This window comes from Dioszegia hungarica (assembly GCF_025882075.1).
Source record: "Dioszegia hungarica strain PDD-24b-2 chromosome Unknown MKK02contig_8, whole genome shotgun sequence".
Classification (NCBI taxonomy): Eukaryota; Fungi; Basidiomycota; class Tremellomycetes; order Tremellales; family Bulleribasidiaceae; genus Dioszegia; species Dioszegia hungarica.
This window is the reverse complement of record NW_026515770.1, coordinates 2,062,089-2,082,199: the sequence shown is the minus strand read 5'-3', so window position 1 is coordinate 2,082,199 and position 20,111 is coordinate 2,062,089. Positions and strand designations below refer to the sequence as shown.

At 58.1% G+C, this 20,111-nt stretch overlaps 9 protein-coding genes across 9 annotated transcripts; 6 read left to right on the top strand and 3 right to left on the bottom strand.

Moving 5' to 3' along the window:
- Positions 1 to 233: 233 nt before the first annotated feature.
- Positions 234 to 1,533, bottom strand: MKK02DRAFT_44496 (uncharacterized protein; the record flags this gene model as incomplete). Its single annotated transcript, XM_053092954.1, has 2 exons — positions 234 to 1,139; positions 1,201 to 1,533. The coding sequence occupies 2 exons, from the start codon at positions 1,531 to 1,533 to the stop codon at positions 234 to 236; spliced, it is 1,239 nt and encodes a 412-aa protein (XP_052945577.1).
- A 523-nt stretch (positions 1,534 to 2,056) lies between these two features.
- Positions 2,057 to 3,167, top strand: MKK02DRAFT_44495 (uncharacterized protein; the record flags this gene model as incomplete). The annotated part of the gene is made up of 3 exons (XM_053092953.1): positions 2,057 to 2,338; positions 2,387 to 2,695; positions 2,757 to 3,167. 3 exons carry the CDS (start codon positions 2,057 to 2,059, stop codon positions 3,165 to 3,167), a joined length of 1,002 nt encoding a protein of 333 aa, XP_052945576.1.
- Positions 3,168 to 3,288: 121 nt separating this feature from the next.
- Positions 3,289 to 4,962, bottom strand: MKK02DRAFT_44494 (Alpha/Beta hydrolase protein; the record flags this gene model as incomplete). The annotated part of the gene is made up of 6 exons (XM_053092952.1): positions 3,289 to 3,626; positions 3,673 to 3,719; positions 3,778 to 4,331; positions 4,379 to 4,583; positions 4,635 to 4,703; positions 4,757 to 4,962. The coding sequence occupies 6 exons, from the start codon at positions 4,960 to 4,962 to the stop codon at positions 3,289 to 3,291; spliced, it is 1,419 nt and encodes a 472-aa protein (XP_052945575.1).
- Positions 4,963 to 6,461: 1,499 nt separating this feature from the next.
- On the top strand, positions 6,462 to 9,095 carry MKK02DRAFT_44493 (uncharacterized protein; the record flags this gene model as incomplete). The annotated part of the gene is made up of 4 exons (XM_053092951.1): positions 6,462 to 7,294; positions 7,337 to 7,617; positions 7,662 to 8,110; positions 8,154 to 9,095. The coding sequence occupies 4 exons, from the start codon at positions 6,462 to 6,464 to the stop codon at positions 9,093 to 9,095; spliced, it is 2,505 nt and encodes an 834-aa protein (XP_052945574.1).
- A 328-nt stretch (positions 9,096 to 9,423) lies between these two features.
- On the top strand, positions 9,424 to 12,521 carry MKK02DRAFT_44492 (uncharacterized protein; the record flags this gene model as incomplete). Its single annotated transcript, XM_053092950.1, has 8 exons — positions 9,424 to 9,500; positions 9,602 to 9,808; positions 9,865 to 9,878; positions 9,974 to 10,017; positions 10,069 to 12,066; positions 12,124 to 12,216; positions 12,273 to 12,395; positions 12,444 to 12,521. 8 exons carry the CDS (start codon positions 9,424 to 9,426, stop codon positions 12,519 to 12,521), a joined length of 2,634 nt encoding a protein of 877 aa, XP_052945573.1.
- A 647-nt stretch (positions 12,522 to 13,168) lies between these two features.
- Positions 13,169 to 14,424, bottom strand: MKK02DRAFT_26843 (cyclophilin-like domain-containing protein; the record flags this gene model as incomplete). Its single annotated transcript, XM_053087261.1, has 6 exons — positions 13,169 to 13,745; positions 13,792 to 13,884; positions 13,934 to 14,149; positions 14,195 to 14,215; positions 14,285 to 14,304; positions 14,362 to 14,424. 6 exons carry the CDS (start codon positions 14,422 to 14,424, stop codon positions 13,169 to 13,171), a joined length of 990 nt encoding a protein of 329 aa, XP_052945572.1.
- Positions 14,425 to 14,815: 391 nt separating this feature from the next.
- MKK02DRAFT_24743 (adenosylmethionine-8-amino-7-oxononanoate aminotransferase) lies at positions 14,816 to 16,535 on the top strand (the record flags this gene model as incomplete). The annotated part of the gene is made up of 8 exons (XM_053086927.1): positions 14,816 to 15,076; positions 15,125 to 15,223; positions 15,276 to 15,366; positions 15,422 to 15,631; positions 15,687 to 15,787; positions 15,835 to 16,088; positions 16,136 to 16,222; positions 16,274 to 16,535. The coding sequence occupies 8 exons, from the start codon at positions 14,816 to 14,818 to the stop codon at positions 16,533 to 16,535; spliced, it is 1,365 nt and encodes a 454-aa protein (XP_052945571.1).
- Positions 16,536 to 17,006: 471 nt separating this feature from the next.
- Positions 17,007 to 18,739, top strand: MKK02DRAFT_24688 (beta-fructofuranosidase; the record flags this gene model as incomplete). The annotated part of the gene is made up of 4 exons (XM_053086918.1): positions 17,007 to 17,162; positions 17,212 to 17,278; positions 17,328 to 17,526; positions 17,572 to 18,739. The coding sequence occupies 4 exons, from the start codon at positions 17,007 to 17,009 to the stop codon at positions 18,737 to 18,739; spliced, it is 1,590 nt and encodes a 529-aa protein (XP_052945570.1).
- Positions 18,740 to 19,422: 683 nt separating this feature from the next.
- On the top strand, positions 19,423 to 20,085 carry MKK02DRAFT_33138 (multi protein-bridging factor 1; the record flags this gene model as incomplete). Its single annotated transcript, XM_053088663.1, has 4 exons — positions 19,423 to 19,501; positions 19,564 to 19,636; positions 19,687 to 19,891; positions 19,954 to 20,085. The coding sequence occupies 4 exons, from the start codon at positions 19,423 to 19,425 to the stop codon at positions 20,083 to 20,085; spliced, it is 489 nt and encodes a 162-aa protein (XP_052945569.1).
- Between the last annotated feature and the right edge of the window lie 26 nt (positions 20,086 to 20,111).

Below are 20,111 nucleotides of genomic sequence, written 5' to 3'. Positions count from 1 at the left end.
TCGATATGATGTCACGCTTCACAGCTATACAGCCAGCTTCCAGGCTTCCAACTAGCTTCCAGCAGCTGCTTCAGCCAGCTGCCCCGATGCAACTAATCCTCTATCATTTCGGTCCAGCATTGCATCGGAGGATGAGTTCAAAGCGTGTGAAGGAGACATCGACCGCTATCTGCTCATGCTACGCCTTCCTCCCGTACTAAAGCGGGCATTTTATTACAACCTGCATCCAACTGCTACGTCCGCGTCGCCCACTCAGTGAGATCGACTCGCGCCACCGAGATGCCCCTCGCCATGAAGCCCACCGCGACTACCCAAGCTTCTCTCCTTCCATTTGTCCCCTTGGGATCGATAGGCAGCAGCATCGCCGTCGTGGCCGCATTGACCCATGCCCCATCATCTTCCAGGAGCAACTTCTTTTCCCATTTGCCCGCTGCTGTCTTCCTCGCAAGCCAGATCGCTCCCGGCGCGAGTGATTCGGGGTCTGCCGAGTGCTCGCCGAGCTTGTGGGCCTGGAGGAGACCGGCGAGGACGTAGCCTGACAGGTCGGACGAAGGGGTCGCGTACGGATCAGCGAGGTAGGTAGGGTTGTCGAGGGTACTGGGGAAGCTGACGGTGGAAGTGGTAGTGAGGTCCGGGGAGAGAATGTGAAGCACTCCACCCGCTGCGCTGCCGAGAGCAATCTCGCCGCCCGGTCCATGTGCTAGCCCATTCGCCGAATGGATCCCCTTCTTCACCACCTCCGCTTTGATCCCTGACGAAGCGTCCACCTTGACCACCGTCGTCCGGCTCGTGAGCTGAAGAGTGAAGACTTCCTCCGCCGTCCGCAGTAGCCCCGGCTCCCGGTTGACATGGTCGTTCGTCACGAGGAACTCGGTCGCGCTGAGCGAGTAGATGTCGTTGGGAGTGACAATGAGGGGGTGGTGGACCGTTTGGAGGTGTGTGGCGCTCGAGTCAGAGATGGAGATACGGAAGATCTCGACGGTGGAATTGGCTTTATGCGGTCCGTGGGAGGCAGGCTTGTGGTTCACCGCATGGAGGTAGAAGCCGTCCGGTAGGCCTTTAGGGGAGTAGATGTCGAGACCGTGCGGGATGAAGGGGCCGGTAAAGCCTGAGATGGAGAGCCGGCGGGACTTCCAGGTCTGCAAATCAGCACGAGATCCTCCTTCTGGTATTAGCACAACTAAGAAGCAAGGTACGCACAGTAGGGTCCAGAATGTATATCCCTCCGTTTGTAGTCTGAGCGTCCTCCGGCCGGTCGAGGTGAAGGATAGGCGGCCACCAGCCATACCGGCCCGACGGATGACCCGGCGCAGTCAGCACAATCAGCCCCGAAGGCTCATGGTAAGCAAAGTCCTCTGCCTGTTTGACGTCGGGTAGGACGAAAGACTCGAGAATACCCGGGGTGGACGTGCTAGAGAGACGGGCAGGAGGGGTGGAGCGGAGGAAGCCGAGCACGACGAGGCGGCTGTATAGCCCACTCAGGGGGTAGACGAGGAGTGCGACGACAAGGGCGAGGGTGCGAAGGGAGGGCATCTTGGACGACGCGGAGAGAGAGGTGAAGGGAGATGAGCGGTGAGGTCAAGGAGTATCTACAAGTACTGAGGCCAGGGACAAGTGGACGCGTGGATCATCCGCTCGGTACGGTAACCTCATCAACCGGCGAGTAAGCGGCATGCGGCAACCGGCGAGTCTCTTGCAGCTGAACGTCTGCCTTGCATACCATGTCCAGTTGCAGTCCCGAGATTATACCTCGAGACCGTCCTCTCGTCTCTGCTTGAATACCATACGCGTGTGGCGAAAGCAGCAGGAGAAGTACTATATAATACCCAATCCGTGTATGCCCGTCGGTCTCGGGAGCTCGGCCTCGGAGTTGTCAACTTACTCGGTCTCGAAGGCCTCGAAGCTCGGCCTGTGTCGACTTCGACGCTTCGACACTGCCAACACGTCACATAGCTTGCCCATTCTTGTTATCCTCCCCCTTTGATCTCTACACCCGCCCCAAGAGTCCGCCGTACTCAGAACTACTTCACTGATCCACCTTCTGACTCGCCCCAATATGCCCGGAACAGTCGTCATCACCGGCCCTAACGGGGGCATGACCGTCCTCACTGCGCGCCAATACGCCGAGGCCCACCCAGAGGACCACCTCGTCCTTCTCGTGCGTAATCCCGCTAAGCTCCCCGCGGAAGCCGTCCCGGCTTCAGATAAGGTCCTCTATGAGGCTTTGGATATGACTAGCCTGGATGCCGTCCGGGCGGTGTCAGCCAGTATTGCGGAGAAGGTGAAGGCGGGGTCTTTACCTCGGATCAAGAGTCTGGTCTGTTCCGCTGCCATTCAGGTGAGATCAACAGTGGCCAGAGCGAGACGGGATTTGGCTGATGTAAAGGTTACATCAGTTGACCAGCCCCACATCACCGCGGACGGATACGAGGAGACCTTCGCCGTCAACCACCTCGCGCACTTCCTCCTCATCCTGAACCTACTCCCCTCTATGGCGCCAGACGCGCAGATCATCATCGTCGGTAGCGACTCGCATCGGAACGACTACAAGTTCTTCCCCAAGAAGACGGCTTATAGACCGCTCGAGCAGCTCGTCCATGTCACCCCTGGCGGTGAGCCGGTCAAAGACGCAAAGGATAATGGCCTGCAGCGGTATGGGACGTCCAAGATGCTGCAGATGATGACGGGCCATGAGGTGCGTTCTATGCTGCTCCTGATTGGCCTGATCAAGTACTGGGATGTAGCTCATGAAACAGCTCGCACGCCGGCTCAAATCCCACCCCGCCTACTCGGGTATCAACACCGTCATGTTTGACCCTGGATCAATGGGCGGTACCGGTCTCCTGCGAGACCAGTCTCCCATCCTACAATCCCTCCTAGGGGTCGCATTCAACTTCCCGCGCTTCTTCAACTGGCTCGACCCGGAGCTGCAAATCTCGCTCAAGGCGGACAGCGCGGCGACGTTACTGCGGCTTATGGAGAATCGGGAGATGGCGAGGACGGAGCCGCTGGGGCCGGTCAAGGAGACAGGAGGGGCACCGTACTATTCGCCGAGTGGAAAATTGTCACAGTCGTATGGGGAGACGAACGAGGTGGAGAAGTCGAGCGCATTATGGGCGGACTCGGTGCGGCTCTTGGGCATCGGGAAGGATTTGGCCTTGATGTAGACGAGATTCAGCAGTAGAGAGAAGTTGTGTGAATAGTACGTTTCAGACCATGCATAATGCCTTGTACCCCATATGTGTTGTCGTCAATACCGCATGCCCTCTAATCTAATCTCTATATCCCTCACAAACCCTGTAAAGCCCCAGTCCCTTCTGTACTGTCCACATCGCCTCCTTCCCTCAATACCCTCCACCCTCTCCTTCCCCCACCCTGTACCTCGTGTCCGCCACTCTCGACCAAGTCCCATCCGTCCTCACGTACCACCTCCAGTCCGCCTCCTTCCACGCCCAGATCCCTCGTAGCAGCGGTCAAGAACTCTTGCGCCGGTGCCAGCACCCAGCGCTGTTTCGAGCCTTTGGTGGAGAACCAATTTCCGTCAAACCAGCCGAGATGGCCGCCGCTGCCTGTGATAGCGAGGAAGACGTGTGAGGATGCGTGGACCTCTTCGACAGGAAGGTACTCTGCAGAGTCAGCTGAGCTATAGTCTAAACTGATATCAGGACTTACTTCCGTCTATGACTGGATCGTCGAATGCGTTGATAGCGAGTGTGGGACTGTATAGTCAGCTGCCGGTCCCGACTGTACTGCGTCGCCTGGATCACCAAAACTCACCGCTTCACCGCCTCTACCCGCTGAAACGGACTCGCATACTCGTAATACGCCTCAGCCGACTTGAATGGCCACAATCCCTCCCCATGCGGACCGCCCAATCGCGACGTCATCACCTCGTCCACATCCTTCAGCCTCACGCCCAGCTTCTTCTTCCGCATGACCTTCAGCTGCGGTACACATTCCCGCACAAACAGCTCGTCCCGATCAAACACCTGTGGTGTGTGGTCGTATTGCCTGAAAAAAATACGCATGACGTTGGTCGCCATGGCGCCAGAGTAGATGATGCGGTGGAGGGCGTCGCCTTCGAGTCGGACCGACATGCCGGGGAGGTTCCATGGACAGCCAAGGGCGAGGCCGGACGAGAGAAGGGATGAGGAAGAGGAGTTGCCGAGGTAGTTGGTGAGCACGGATGCGCCGAGGGAGAAGCCGATTCCGTGCAGCGGAGCGTTGGGGTATCGATGTCGGAGGTAGTGCAGGGAGAGCTCGAGGTCGACGGTAGTGGCGGCAGAGTAGAGCTGGGTGGAGGTAAGAGGAGTGTTGGCGCAGCCGCGGAACTACATGTCAGCTTGACTTGCTCCTTACAGCGGCAGGAGCAACTCACATTGACAACGACAGCTCTGCCCTCGAGCCCTCCTTCGGATTTCGGCTGGACCACCCATGTAAGCACGTTCCGGACATAGCTCTCGTGGCTGCCTCCCGTCAGGCCATGACAGATGACCAGTATTGGTGCCTCGTCAGACATCGAATCGTAGCCTTCTGTGAAGTCGAGACCGATTGTACCGCCGTCTGGTACGCGGAGGTAAGTCCTTCAACATCAGGATGCAGTCCAGGCTATTGACACCTTGGGCATGACTTACCGCTTATATGTGATCTTATCCACCTTCAAGAAGTTCCCGACCACAGAGTACATGGTCTGCAAGTGCCCACTGCTCACATCAGCACTGTCCCTCCGGTCTCGGCACAGCAACCAAGAACTCACTTTGGCAACCACCACGCCGGCCTGAACGTGCCTTTCAGACTTGGCACATTCTCCGATATCCACCTCGATACCGTCTGACCCTCCTCCCCACCTTCATGCCCATTTGACAGCTTGCCATCGCCCTTACTGGTCCGCATCCGTATGTGAGCTGCCAAGCGAGGCATGACGCGCACGACCTGCCTCGGCCACGCAGCAAGCCCGACCATGCTGAGCAAGGTGAGGATGATTGTACCTGGCAGGGAAGCTATCTGGGCGAGGAGCGACATGACTTGCTCGCCTAGGGTGGGTGTGATCATGAGAGATGATGTGAGCGTAGACGGGCAAGTCGAATTTCGCTTTTGCTCAAGGAATGGAATATCGCACAATGGGTCAGTGACGTCATCACGTCAGCAGCATGACTAAAATTGACCTCGAGCGAAAAGGTGGTCCGAGCGCGTCTTTACCGCTCTCTTGAACAATGCTCTTGAGCGAATCAATGCTAGCTAGCTGTCACCAGTAGAGCTGCTCAGAGTTGTCAAGCTCGCCGACCGAACATCTCTATACCCCACTCCAGGCTCGACCAATCTCGGAGACCCCACTCTCAGCCCCGAGCTTGGAGACGGGGAATCTGGGGGCGTTCAAAGTCAAAGGACACTGACCTCGCCCTCACACACCTCAAAGGAACTCTCCTTTAGGCTCTCTTTGCTTCTTCTCCACACTGACTTTCCTCACTAGGCACCTGACCCGTCCCGGGTGGCGTCCGGCTCGGCACAGCGGCAGCTGCAAGCACGTTCATGTGTGGGTGTGGATCTCGACGGCCCCAGCTCATCCTCTCCGGCGGCAAGTCGTCCCAGCGAGAAGCACAGACACCATTTAGGTTTTGTTCGGATCAGCAATATGTTATCTTTCGGGCGAAAGGAGACGGACGCCTGGACCGGGAGCCATGAGCTGTGGGCGTGTGCCGGCTGGCATGATCGGGAAGGCGAAGAAGGGCAGCTGATACGACGCGCCTTGGGAGAGGTCAAGCGAGATGGAGCGATGCGGCGCTATATAGACCCGTTCTGGACTTTTGACTCTGTGAGTGGAGCGGCATATCTCGGTGGCGCGGATTCGCTGATCGACCCTTAGAGTATATAGCCTGCACGAGCTTTCCGACCCCGTCGAAACTCTTGTTTATCTGAACTTTGCGCGGACGAGCCAGAGCCCGAACGGACCAGTTCGGCTCCCCACCTCTCGCTACCAACACTATCTCGGGCTACATAAAGGCATCCCTCTCCTATAAAGGCAGTTCCCCGCGAAGGTAGGTGTTCAACCCGTCCTGCTCTCCACTCCATTCTTCTCTGAGATATCAGCCATATACACCTCTTCCCTACCCCGATCGGTAGGCAGGTGTCCCGACTCAGGCGAGAAGAAAGGAGAGACCAGGGGTCAGGCACTAGTAAGGACGGTGTTGTGTCCGGACGGAGTCCTGTAAGCCGGGTGCCTATCTTTTGAGCCTATCGCCTGCCCATCTTCCTGTTCCCCGCCAGCTAAAGCCGATCACACTCTTTGAACCTCGCTCATTACTGTATAGAAACCGCGCTACCTCTCACTCTCACGATACGACCGGAAACAACCCCAATCCACAACCTCCTCATCACGACTCACGATCACCGGACCCGACATCCTGGGCTAGCCCCGCTCCTCCGGACCTATCTCCTCAGCCGTCCACACACCCTCGTGCAAAATGTCACTGGACATGCCACCACCACAGTACCACCATCAACAGGGTCAGTCGCAATCGTCAGGACCACCGGAATCTCCAGCGATAGATCCGCATGACCCTACTCCCTATACCTATCAGCAGCACCAGCAGCAGCCGACACCATCGCCCGGCCAGCCAGCGCCTACTTGGTCTACCCTCCCGGGGCTCAATACCACCTTTGAGCTCTCAACGTCATTTGGTCACGGTCCATACACACCTCTGAACTCGTCTCAGTCGGACGCTGGCGTTCAGCACACCTCGCTCTCCCCTCTGGTGGCTTCATGGTCCACCTCTCCCCCGCTTCACGCTTCCGAGCCAAGCCGGCCTGGCGGACCCGTCAGGAACTGGTCGGCGTCGGCATACCCCCGCAAGCGGTCATCGGGGATGAGCATGTCCCCGCCGCCTATGGCCACCTACTCTTCTCCTCATCATATCCAGCCGTCGCCAAACTACCCTCCATACACACATCACCAGACACCGCAGCCTCAACCTACCTCCTCGCCGTACTCGGCTCACGTGTACCCCTTCTCCACGTCAGCGAGCATGAGCGCCATCTCACCGCCCCCCTTCGGTCTCGCCCAGGACAGGAGGATGTCATCGCCGGTCGGTAATCCTAGCTCTGGGCTGTATACCTTTCAACCATCCTACACCCCGCAAGGGTACCATCAGCTCCCCCATGGTCAGAAATTACATCCCGCTCCGCCCGGTATGGCGATGACGTACCCCGACCTGGCGTCGGATGCGAACAAACCCCCTCGTTTCCGGCCGACAAAGGAGCAGCTGGCGATTCTTATCGGGTCATACAATAAGAACAAGTGAGTAAGCCATCAATCCTCAGAATCCAAGCTGATGGACAGGAACCCCGATACAGCAGAACGCGAGGCCCTCGCTCGTCGCCTCGGACCGGATGTCCGCTCCAAGACGCTTCAGATCTGGTTTCAGAATCGTCGTTCCAAGGCACGCGCAAAGGAGAGGGAATCGGCGGCGGCGAGTGCTTCTCGGATCTCGTTTAGCGGGAGCGAGATCGATGTGGGTGCCAGTCGGGGCGGATTCGATCCTTTTGTTGTTGAGGGAAGTGGGCGGAAGGGGAGTTTGACGGATGTCGAGTCGTTGCGGGCAATGGTGCACGATGATGATCGTGAGTGGACTGATCGGTTGCGCTGAGACTAAGCTGACGAATAGCTGCCCTGCAGATAATTCCCATCTCAGTATTGGCGATTTCAACCTGGACGCGGTTCCTCACTCCTGGTATGACCGCCACGCCGGATCTCTGCCTCGCACTTCGACTTCCATCCCCGGCGCCTGCGATTTTCATCTTCGTCGCTCACCTCGCCGAGACTTATCGGATCACCATACCCCTCGATGCCCCTACCCCTACCTCCGCGCATTCCAGCTTCGACTTCAGCCCGACCCACGCTGAGACAGCTTCGAGGAATCCGATCTCGTTGATCGAGGCAGCGGCGAACCCGACGCTGAATGCCGAAGCGGTGTTGTTGCGCTTCGAGCTGGGTCAAGGTGCTTGCTCATTCTCGAGCTGGAACACCACGAGCGGGTCGTGGGTTGAGACTGGTGATTTTTCTGGCGGGGTTGTGGCTGGCGGCGGCAAGGTCGAGGTGACAGGTCAGAGAGATGTGAGTGACCAGCCACTAGGCCGACGACTCAGCTGATCGATAGACTCTTCTTCCCGCTTTCGGACAGGTTCATCAATACCTCTACGACGCACCGCTCCTCACACCTGTGACCTTCACAAATCACCAAACCTCACCTCCGCCTTCACCGTACACTCCCACACCGATCGCTTCCACGGCTACCTCCACTTTTCTCCCTTTGCGCGTCGAGCCCGTGACCAACTCCTCGCATACTGCTTTCGCGTCCACCTGGCGGTTCCCTCCCCCTACATCCGCAACGTCCGCCAATAATACCCCGATCGACCCCTTGGCACCGCCTGGAAGCGACGTCACTGCCATACGGGTTCGAGTCGGCGCGATGGGACACGCCAAGCAGCGTAGCTTGAGTGCTCCGATGGCGATGCCTGCGGAGTATGTGGCAGGGCGGAATGATTTGGAGATGGGAGGCGATGCCACCGCTGAGCGGTCCGGGGGGCCAGAGTACGTCTGGCCAAGCTCGCAGACGTACGGCCAGGCCCCCACAGACCAGCCGCTCCGCTACCAGCTTCAAAGCCATAGCACTCCCGTCGACGCGCACCTATACCGTACCGCATGGCCATTCGAGCCCCCCGCGAGCCTCGGAACCGTCGGTCAGCTCATCAACCCCGCGCATACCGCTCCTACCCCGTCCGCCGGCGCTTATCTCAACGGGACGACTCGACCCATCCCGATCGCGTCGGCAAGGCCGATCATGCACAATCGAGCTCCCAGTTATGGCAGCGACGTCCGAGGGGAGCGGGGCGACTCGGTCGGTCTGTCTCTACGGAGCGGCGCATCGAGCTCGGGCTCCATCATGCTCGCGGCCGAGGCCCAGGCCTCTCCGCCTTTCGTCTTTGACGCGATGATGGGTCTGGGGATAGGGTATGATGCGCAAGGTTCTGGCGTTGAGGGCGGGCATGACGGTAGTCGCATGGGAGGGATCAAGATGGAGGTATTGGAGGAAGGGTGATCTGAATCGTGTAGGGATAAGGACAGTAAGGGTCTCTTCGGGTACTTGATCGATTGTAGTGCTAGCGCCGTATCTCTCTCTATTGGTCGTATTGTCTGGCTGTTGATAGCAAATAGAAGATATGAACCATTATCCCTGGCGCTAAGGACCACAATTGCTGCGCAGGCGAGGCTTGCCTGCACGCGCGGAGCCCCGCTCGGGTCAGGGTTCCCTTTGTTGACGGGTGCATGGTGGAGGCACCAAGCGCAAGCCCAAGCGCTCTTTCTTCTGTACTTCGGTCTTCCATCTCATCAGCTGCCCCGTCTGATCATCACTGCAGCTATCGGCAATGGCCGCGGACCTCTCAGACCCAGCGATTGTCGCGGCTATCGAGGCCATCTCGGACCCCGTCTCTCCTGTCTCGATGTGCGTCTCCAGTTTCGTTATCCGTACCCGCTGGTCCATCAGTGCTGAGCCTGCCGCCTCACTTAGGGCATGCTGTGGAACAGCGGAAGCTGACCGATCAGTATCGCTCTCACCTACCATCCGACGCAAGAGAAGACCCTGTCCTTGGTCTCGACAGCGTTCGACCCATGGGTGCCGCACTGGCAAGAGACGATAAACGTGCATAAGGCGGAACCGCTCTTTGGGTATGGTATCGTCGCGAAGGGAAGGCCGCTACGGGAAGGCGGTGAGAAAGGGGTGGTGCTAGTCTACCTGCCAGAGGAGGTCACGTACGTGCCTACGCTTCTCACTTTGGCATTCTTGAAGGATTGAGCTGATCTGACAGCGGAGTACGACGAGGTATGTCTCGCTGATTCGCGTCAAGAGCCGGGAATGCCGCGCAGCAAGACAGACCTGGACATGAGATGCATGAGATAAGGTGCTGATATTCCTAGCTCGAGCTGTGGTGCATTCCAGGGCTCTGGCCAACAAGTTCCCCGTGAGCTCACTGGTAGTGCCTCTCTACTGATGTTGAGCTGACGCAGCTTAGGACTACTCTGCGATCATCACCATCTCACACCCCTCACAAATCACCGAAGAGTTCGTCCGAGACCAAGTGAACTACTATAATCAGCCCGTTCCCACTCCCACATCGAGCCCTATCAAACCCCGTACGCCCGCACAAATGGGTATCGGGCTCGGACTAGGTCGGCCGTCCGGCTCGACTGACGAGTCTTCCCGCGCCGCCTCGCCCTCGATTCGCGGTATCCAGCCGTCCTCGTCTTCCGCTCGGTCGATGGACCGGCCCCTCCCCGCTCCGCCGGCTCAGCCGCTGGACCTCCCGGACAATCCTAGGCTGAGCACACCGACCCCGCCAAGATCATCCAGTCCTACTGGACAGCGGTACGCGTCCGGACCTGTGGAGCATCAGCACAGCCGGAAAGAGTCGCTCTCTTCCCGCTTCACGAAGGCTTTGCCGTCATTTACCAAGTCGCACAAGGACAAGCCGGAGCAAGGGAGCGGAGGGGACTCGCCAAAGTCCCCTTCGAGATTTGACGCGCTTACGTCGGGCTTCGGAAGGGGAGATAATAGGCGGGACGGGGAGCAGCAACATTCCCCCAGAATGGCGTCTGGAGATGGGAGATTCGGGCACGGTCGGGAGGCGGAAGCGGTGCACTCTGCGCACGGGCAAACGGCGCCGTCGGAGCAAGCAGGCGATGGGGTGGACAATGGAGGGTCGATTCTTTCAGGTTCGGTCCAGCAGCCTCTAGCGTCGGGACCACACAGCCGAGGTGTTCACTTCGAATCATCCGACCCTACTCCCGCTTCATCCAGCGAGTGGCAAGTACCGGATGCCAATGCGATCCAGGGGCCTCCGCGACTGCAGAGTCTGCCCGAGGTGACCCAAGCGCCACCGACCGGCTCGATGGCGGCGGAGTCACTTCCGCCTCCCCCTCCACCGAAAGCCCTTCCCACTGTCCCCTCTCCTCAAGGCGCGGGATCGACCTCACCCGTCGCTCCCACTCTCAACCGCCTACATACCCTCGGCGCGATCATCCCCTACTCCGAAACCGAGTCGTCTTCACAACACCTTCACCCCAACCCCACCGCCGCCGCCGTCGATCCCAGATCCGCAGCTGTAGGCGTAACCTTCCCTAGCTCCCCGACTGGCGCGGCGGCGCTCTCTACGGCACGCGCAAAGCAGCTCGATGCGGAGACGAGGATGCACGACGAGTTCCGTCGGACGGAGGAGGAGCGGACCCGCATACGTGTCAATTCGGGGAATCGGAATGCGGGCATTGTGAGGACTCCGACGCCCATGCAGCGACGAGAAGAGGGGGAGGACGATGATGAGGAGGGTCTGCCGTATGATCGCCCGGACAAGGACGAGATGGCAGAGGAGACCAGAGGGTCTGGCGGGTATGCCCAGGATTCATCGAGGTATAGCGGACCGCCGCCCGACTACCACCACCAGTCGCATCATGCCAACTCAGCCGGCGCGCATGAGATGCCTGTGCCCACTGTGTTGGTCGGAGAGGCGTCGAGACCCCTTCCTGCACCACCGCAGAATGATGCTAGTCTCGAGGAGCGTCATGCGGAAGCGCGCAATGCCGACGAGCAGCGTGCTCGAGCGGCAACCGAGGAGCAAGAGCGGGCAGCAGCTGAGGCCGATTACAACAGGCGGGAACAAGAGGCTCGCCGAGCTGCATTGGAGGCGGATGAACGAGAGCGGGAGGAGCGGCGGCAGTTCGATCTGCTCCGAGCGCGAGAGAAGGAAGAGCGGGAGCGCAGGGAGAGGGAGGCGGAAGATGAGCGGCTGCGAGCAGAAGAAGAGGAAGCCAGGCGCATCAAGATTGAGCAAGAACGGGCGGCGGTTGCTGTGCAGGAAGCAGAAGCAGAGCAGGCGAAAGAAAGGGCGAGAATACAAGCCGAGGCGGAAGCGCAGGCAGAGGCGATGCAGGCTGAGCGGGAGAGGGTGCGCCGAGTGAGCGATAATAGGGAGAAACTCGTCAAGGGGAAGACAGGCGGAGGCGTCATGCTGACTGGGGTGAGTTTGTTGCCTTTCTCATCTGTGGATGGGATCCCGAGCTTATGTATCGCGCAGCACGTCACAGTACAGACTACGAAATCTGTCACCTGGCGGAGACGGCATTTCCAGCTCTTCCCGACGGAGCTGAGGCTGTTCAAATCAGATACCGTGAGGTTTTGAGCATCCCATCTTGCTTACTGGACTGGTCCACTCACGCTCTATAGGACACCACGCCCATCCAGATCATCTCCCTTGCGGCCGGTACCAAAGTGTCGCAGACATACGAAGAAAGTCAAGTCCAGGGGAGCTTCAAGATTCTCTCTGCGGGCAATGACGGAACGGGCGAGGTGAGCGAATCGGACCACCTTCTTCCCTAGTACAAGCTGACCCTACAGGACTTCTTTCTCTTCTCGGACTCGGTGGAAGACAAGGAGATACTATTGGAAGGGCTCAATATTGCACTAGGACAGTGAAGTGTGCAGCAAGTGCTCGGATGGCTGGAAATATGAAATCTCCAGATGCATCTGACTAACTTAGATCATTCGACATGGTACATGCTGCACTGCGCTCATTTCATTGCCGCTTTGATCTGCATCGCTCACCCTCCCCCTAGTCATCCATCTCCATATCGCTCCCGTACTCCCTCTCTCCCCTCAAAGGGCTATCCGGTCTCAGCTCTGGCGTTGGCGACCTTGCTCTCTCTTCCGCCTCCTCGGCGCCACTCCTCCTAGCTGGACTCCTGCTCCGCCGGTCATCTCGCTTTGTCGTCGCATTCCATGCGTTGCCTCGATCCCACCTGTCCTTATCTTCCGCCCCAGCCCCTGCGCCGTTGCCTCGTCGAGCATCTTCTCCCTTAGTCTTGTATCCGTCGAGCCCCCTTCTTCTGTTCTCCGCCTCGAACACGGGTCTCGCATCTACACCTTTGATCCATCGGTCCCCGTCTGCTCCGCCAGCCCCAGCGGAACCGCCGATTCTTGCACCTATGCGCGAGGCGAGGCCTCCCTTGGGCGCTTGATCCGCGTACATTCCCCTCGGTGGTCGCGCTACAAATGGCACTGGGATACCGCCATGACGGCGGATTTCGGGGTCTTGATAGCGCATTGCTCCACGACCTAGACTATCAGCTTGACGGTCCGCGTGAGTAGCGGATCGACTTACCCTTGCGGACTATACCCCCGTTCTCCTTTATACGCCTCGCCTCCTCTTCCTGCCTCTGTTCTCTTTCCAGCCTTTGCTTCTCCAGCCGTTCTTTCTCCTCCCGCTCCAACCTTGCATCTAGCTCAGCCTCCGTCTCTTCCTCCCCCTCTCGCCTAACAACCTCCCCGTCGTGACCGCCCTTCCGCTTGGCCCGTTTCGCCTCTTTCCTCTCCCGCTTCCGCTCCTTCTTCTCCTTCTTTTCTCTCCGCCTTCGAGTCTTCTCGTCCTCTTCCGAAGCAGCGGACCCTGAGGAGGCCGAGTACCGCCTCCGTCGCCTGGGAGATGGGCTGCGACTCCGGCTCGACTGGGAATCGGGCGAGCGAGGCCGGGACTCGCGCGCAGCTGGAATAGGCGCAACGGGTGGGGCTGCCGGGCGTCGGAGTTCCAGCTCGCCGCAGTGTGTGATGAGGACAGGGGAGATAGGGCGGTCACGAGAGTCGGTGGGGAGCTTGCCGAGTGTCAGAATGTGATTGAGGCCATTGACAACTCGACCGAACACGCTGTACGATCAGCTGAGCCAGGATGCCGGTCCGGGGTGATACGCACACATGCTTCCCGGTGAGATGTTGCGCCGGAGCCAGGGTCACAAAGTACTGCGAGCCATTGGTATCTGGTCCTCTATTCGCCATGACCAACAGCCTATCCGTCAGCTTCGCCCGGAGCATAAGAAGGCAGCGTTTGTGCGCACCCCTCCCTATCCACCTCACTCCCGTCTCCTTCCAGCATTTCATCCTCGAATTGCCCTCCGTAGATACTCTCCCCGCCTGTTCCATTCCGCTTCGTAAAGTCTCCACCTTGGATCATGAACCCATCAATGATTCGATGAACGGGTGAGCCTTTGTAGTGCAGCGGTATAGACGAAGATGGGGATACGCCCTTTTCGCCGGTACATAGTGCACGGAAACTGCCTGTCAGCTAGGGAGCAGCTATGAAGGGCCTCGTAGCTCACTTCTCGGCTGTGCGGGGTACACTGCGAGGGTCAGTAGGTGCGAAGGTTCCAGTAGGGCGAGACTAGGAGTCTAAGGGAGCTGGAACTCACACATCGTTGAACAGCTCGAACTGGAAGCGTCAGCTCACTCCCCTCGGCAAGCAAGACGAAGGGGCCTGGATACTCACAACTACTCTTCCGAGTGGTACATGCCCTACTGAGAAGTCGAAGAAGGTGCGCGGATTGACCATGGTTGCTGTTCGAACGTATATGCTAAACGGTCAAGTGAGCTAGACTTTTGGAATTCCCGAACAAGCTTCGCCGAGTGTGTGAGCTTTTGTCAACCTTCTCCTTCGCCCATCATCCATTGACTGAGCACCTACATAGCAGCCAATTCGCGCACGCCCCTGCTACACTGGGCCCGTCCACGACCTGGAGCGGGTTGATGTACGCGCGGCTCCCGACTGCGCCACACAGCGAGCCCTCGGCAATGCGGTATCATCGCGCCCAAGTCCGAAGATAAGAGAGATCTGCGTTCTGCTCGACTCGCTTCCACTCCTGCTTTCCGCATCCATCCTCTCACTCTGATAGCAGCTCACATCAGGACCTGAATCACCTCTACACTCATATACTTGAATTAGAATGGCCGCCACAGCAATTCTGCCTGAAGGCGTGGCAGCCACTACCAAGGTCTTCCACCGCAAGCTGAACCACGAGCCGCTCTTTATCGACCGAGCGGAAGGTGTATACCTCTACGAAGCCAAGACGGGTCGCAAGATCCTGGACGGGTGCGGAGGCGCTGCAGTCGTCAGTGTCGGCCATGCGGTCCCAGAGATCGTCAAGGCGGTATCGGAGCAGATAGGGCGATTGCCCTATATCAGCTCGGCGACTTTTGCGCACCAGGTATTTCCCAGCTCAGTCTACACTCCTGCGCCAAGCTTATAGGCATAGGAAGCTGAAGAGCTTGCGGAGATGTTCTGTATCGATTCGGGCATGTCCAGAGCGCTGTTTCTCACGGGCGGGAGCGAGGCGGCAGAGTCTGCCATCAAGGTCAGCTAGCTATATGTACCCCTCGATTGTGTGTTTCGTGCTGAATAGACAGCTGTGTCGGCAGTATCACGTTGAAAATGGAGAATCAGAACGGGTCAACTACATCGCTCGGCAGAAGTCATACCACGGAACTACCCTGGCTAGTGAGTCAGCGGCGCTCTCTGTACTTTATGTTTGGCGCCCCGAGCTGATTCTCAGCTCTGAGCCTCGGTCGCCATGGGCGCCGGCGAGCGCACTTTGAGCCTCTATTCGCCGATGTCTTCCATGAGGTCTCTCCGTGCTACGCATATCGCCACAAACTCGACCAGGAATCGGACGAGCAGTATGTTGCACGGCTGGGCGGAGAGCTTGACGCCAAATTCCAAGAGCTGGGTCCCGGAACTGTGTCTGCCTTCTTCATGGAGCCCGGTCAGTCGTCTTGCAGTAGCTTAGCAGCGGAGAGGGATAGTCGCTGACTCGGTAGTGGTGGGCGCTACGACAGGCTGCGTTCCTTTCGTTCCGGGATACATGAAAATGATGCGGGACGTTTGCGACCGCCACGGAGCGCTTCTGGTCTTTGACGAGGTGAACCCAGGTCTGGGATCGGAAAGCAGCTCATCGCTGACAAGTAGATCATGTGCGGCTTCGGACGAACGGGCAAGCTCCACGCGTGGCAATGGGAAGACTGCCAGCCCGACGTCCAGATCCTCGGCAAAGGCGTCAACGGCGGGTACTCACCGCTGTCCGTCGTACTGATGAACGAGAAAGTTGTGGATGTCTTCCGCAAGGGTAGTGGGGCGTTCATGAACGGGTACACCTATCAGTCATCCGGCGTAGGATGCCGGGCTGCGCTTGAATGCTACAAGTACATCAAGAAGCACAACTTGTAAGCTAGACACCGAGACGAGGGCAGAGCTCAGGCTAACATGACAGGGTGGAACAATGCCACGAGCGCGGTCTCTTGCTCGAGAAGCTGCTGAATGAGAAGATCCTCCCGCATCCTAACGTAGGGGATGTCCGGTATGTTCCCTCTCACGGCTCTCGCTAGCCAACATCAGCTCACACCCGTAGCGGCAAAGGTCTCTTCTGGGGAGTTGAGCTCATCAAGAACAAAGCAACCAAGGAGCCCTTCCCTGCCGACCATCCCGTGGCCGATCTCATCACAGCCGAGGCGATCCGCATTGGTGCGGTCGTGTACCCCGGCATGAAGGGAGCAGCGGACGGCGTGCTCGGGGACCACGTTATGCTCTGCCCGCCATATACGATCAGCGAGGATGAGCTGGAGTATCTGGTTGACGTGCTGGTTGAATCAATCAAGGCGGTTCTTGGGTGAGGAAAGCGTATATGATAATTGTGAGAGACTTGCATAGCTTGGGTGCAACGTTACAGCAGACGCCTGGCCTCGCCTGGCCCATGGGGAAATGTTCATGGTAGGGGCGAAAGTGGACATTGAGATGCTTGCCCGTCACGGAGAATTGCGGCTTTACGGCCGGCGAGATCTCTCTCAAATCAAGTACCGGCGGCAATCGGCGGTTTCCCCGCAAAGTGCCTCCGACCGATGTCTCAGCTGGCAAAGTGGGGCCGCTTCGAGTACAAGCGGGAGCGCTAGCGAGCATATCGATCAGTGTTCTTCTACGTCACCCCCGCCTCAAGAAGGTCCCGACAACGCCTCTCCTGGTCGACCTCGGTGTATAGCAGGGATATCGCCCGAGGGACCAAGGGGAGCATGACCCCGCCCCCACTGCCCGTTTCTGAAATTTGTCTCCTCACACTCCATCTCTTTTTGACAGCTTGTCCGTCTAACATGCTCACGTCTCTCCTACCTCTGCTGGGCTTTGGCTTCTGCCTCTCTGGCAGCCATGCTCAGTCTTCCACGAGTCAAGCTCCGGCGCCGGGCGCAACTCCCACGGGCAACTATGCAGGTGCTCTGCGGCCACAGGTCCACTTCTCACCGCCTCAGGTAAGTCCTGCCCTATATCTGCGCGGAGGCGGCCATGCTGATCTGCTAGGGCTTCATGAATGATCCAAACGGGATGTTCGTCGATGCGAATGGAACTTGGCACCTGTACTACCAATGTGAGCTGTCCAGCTACCGGTACGCATGAGGTCGATGCTAATAGGACAGACAACCCCACAGCACTCGTAGCTGGCAATCAACATTGGGGCCATGCGACCTCGAAAGACCTATACACCTGGACAAATCAGCCTATCGCGCTGTACCCGCCGAACAACACGTCGGGTATATTCTCGGGGTCGGCGGTCATTGATACAAACAACACTTCGGGCTTCTTCAACAACTCCAAGACAGGGGTCGTTGCCATTTAGTGAGTGGCCCATCGTCTGTGGAAACGGATCATGCTGATCTACAGCACCCTTAACACACCTACAGAGCAGACCCAGGAGATCGCCTACTCGTATGATGGCGGATACACATTCCAGCCGTACGCGCGCAACCCGGTCCTCCGCATCGGTTCAAACCAGTTCCGCGACCCCAAGGTCATCTGGTACCAAGACCACTGGGTCATGGTCGTTGCCTACTCGGTCGACTTCACTATCGGTATCTACACCTCCCCCAATCTCAAAGACTGGAGCTTCGCTTCCAACTTCACCAACCACGGGCTGCTCGGTCTGCAGTACGAGTGCCCCAACCTCGTCCAGATGCCTATCAAGGGCACGACGGACTCGGCGTGGGTCATGTACATCTCCATCAATCCTGGTGCACCCCTCGGCGGATCTACTGGCCAGTACTTTGTCGGCAACTTTAACGGAACCCACTTTACCACCTTTGACAATGCCGCTCGTCTCCCGGACTTTGGGAAGGACAACTACGCGGGACAATGGTTCTACGGGACCAAGGCGGGAGAGGATCCGGTGTCGATCGCCTGGGCGAGCAATTGGCAGTACACCAATGTTGTGCCAACGGGATCGGAGGGATGGAGGAGCATCATGAGTCTGCCAAGGCGAAATTACCTCGACAAGGCGACCAGAATCGGCTGGGTGCTGGCCTCGGAGCCGTACGACCTCAGCCCCATCCTCGGATCGACCCTCCTCCAGAGCGCCAACCTTTTCAATAACTCGGCTACCCTGGATTACTCGTCCGTCTCATCCGGCGCTATCTACTTCCGGGCCAACATCACCTACCCCTCCACCCTCGCATTCTCCGCATCCACCCCCGCCACCCTCAACTTTACATTCTCCTCCTCGGCATCCGGAGAGTGTATGCAGGGCGGCTATTTCTTTTCGTCCGACAATGCTGGGGCAGTCTGGGTAGACCGCAGCACCGTCAAGGGATTCCAGAACCCCTTCTTCACCGACAAGTTCTCCCTTACCCAGGCGGGACCCCCTCTCGCCACTGTCATTGAGGGCGTGATTGACAGAAGCGTGATGGAGGTGTTCATTGACAACGGGCACTTCAGCTCAACGTCAGTGTTCTACCCCAAGGAGAAGCTGGACCAGATGTTCATTGGGACCGGAGGGCTGGCCGAGGGGATGAAGGTGGAGATTGGGGTATGGGGATTGAAGGGCACGTGGAAGTAGGGGAGAAAAAGCAAAGATCAAGCAGAGCAAGTACTATAATGCGATCACATCCTGCTTCGTCCTCATCTGCTTCGCTACGAAGACCTTGCGGGAGGCTGTGGCATCACCTGTGCTGCTAGCTAGCTCTCTAGACGCGGACGTGCCACTGGTTGATTTGGCCACCCGCGGAGCCGATGGATTGTTTGCTTCCGTGTTTCGGTGACGACACTGACGATGACTCGGGCGACCACCACAAGTAGCGCCTTCCTTGCGATTCTACATCTTTCTATCTATCATCAATAATAGCAAGGCCGCCAAACAGTTGCAGAACCAATCACATCGGACGAATTCTACATAACTACCGAAAACCCCCTTAAACTCAACTCGAAAATGGTGAGCTGCCTAGCTGCTGACCGCGCTGGCGGATCGATGAGAACGTCGCTGATCTAGCTTTCTTCGCCTGCATCATTCTCCGTCGCTCGTTCCATACCATATCATGCTCAATACTCCAATGCCCCTCCTGACAGTCTGACGATTGGGACAGACCTCAGATCATTGGCCAGGGCCGCAACAAGCCCTCGCAAGTCAAGGGCGCCTCCTTGAACAGTAGGTTCCTTTGTTCCTGTACATGGATAGGGGCGGAGTGAGATAGGCAGTAGAGTGTAGCAGGATCCCGAGAAGGGGACGGAGGGAGCAGATGGACAATGCTGACATCTCCAGTCGCTCAGCGATCCGGAGCTGCGATCGATACCTCTAAAACTCAGGCTGGTCAATCGAAAGGCCGTGAGTGATCCGAGACATCTGTGACCAGACTATGGATGAGCTCGGTAGCTGACCGAGAACAGCGGCCGACCACGGAAGAATAGCAAAGCTGGACCGGGATGATGCTCCCAAGCCACCAGAGAAGATCGATGGAGCGTGAGTCAATTGGCCGCCTTCTGGAAATGAGAGTCTTCAGATCGGGTCAGCTTGGGGAGGGGGACTGCTGGAAGTCAGAGAAGCGTGGAAGCTGGGGGCGGAGGAGACGGCTCGTTTATCTCTTCAGGAATCGGAGCTGATCAGAACAGCGTCGGCAAGGCTCTCGCACAGGCTCGGGCTGCCAAGCTCAAGCCGGACGGAAAGAGCATGACGCAGAAGGAGTTGGCTACCGCTGTCAACGCAAAGCCCCAGGATGTGAGTTCATCTCGCGGTCACAAGGCGTCCAGGTGGTTCAAGAGACTTGGCCTGAAGTACAGATTGCGGATATTGAGACTGCTCGTGCTGTACCAAACCAGCAGCTCTTGGGCAAGCTGGAGAGGATTGTCGGTGTCAAGCTGAGAGGTGCGGCCTCGCTCATCGGGACACCGCTTGGTGGACCCAAGAAGTAAAGGCGCTCAGGAGAGCTCTGAGTAAG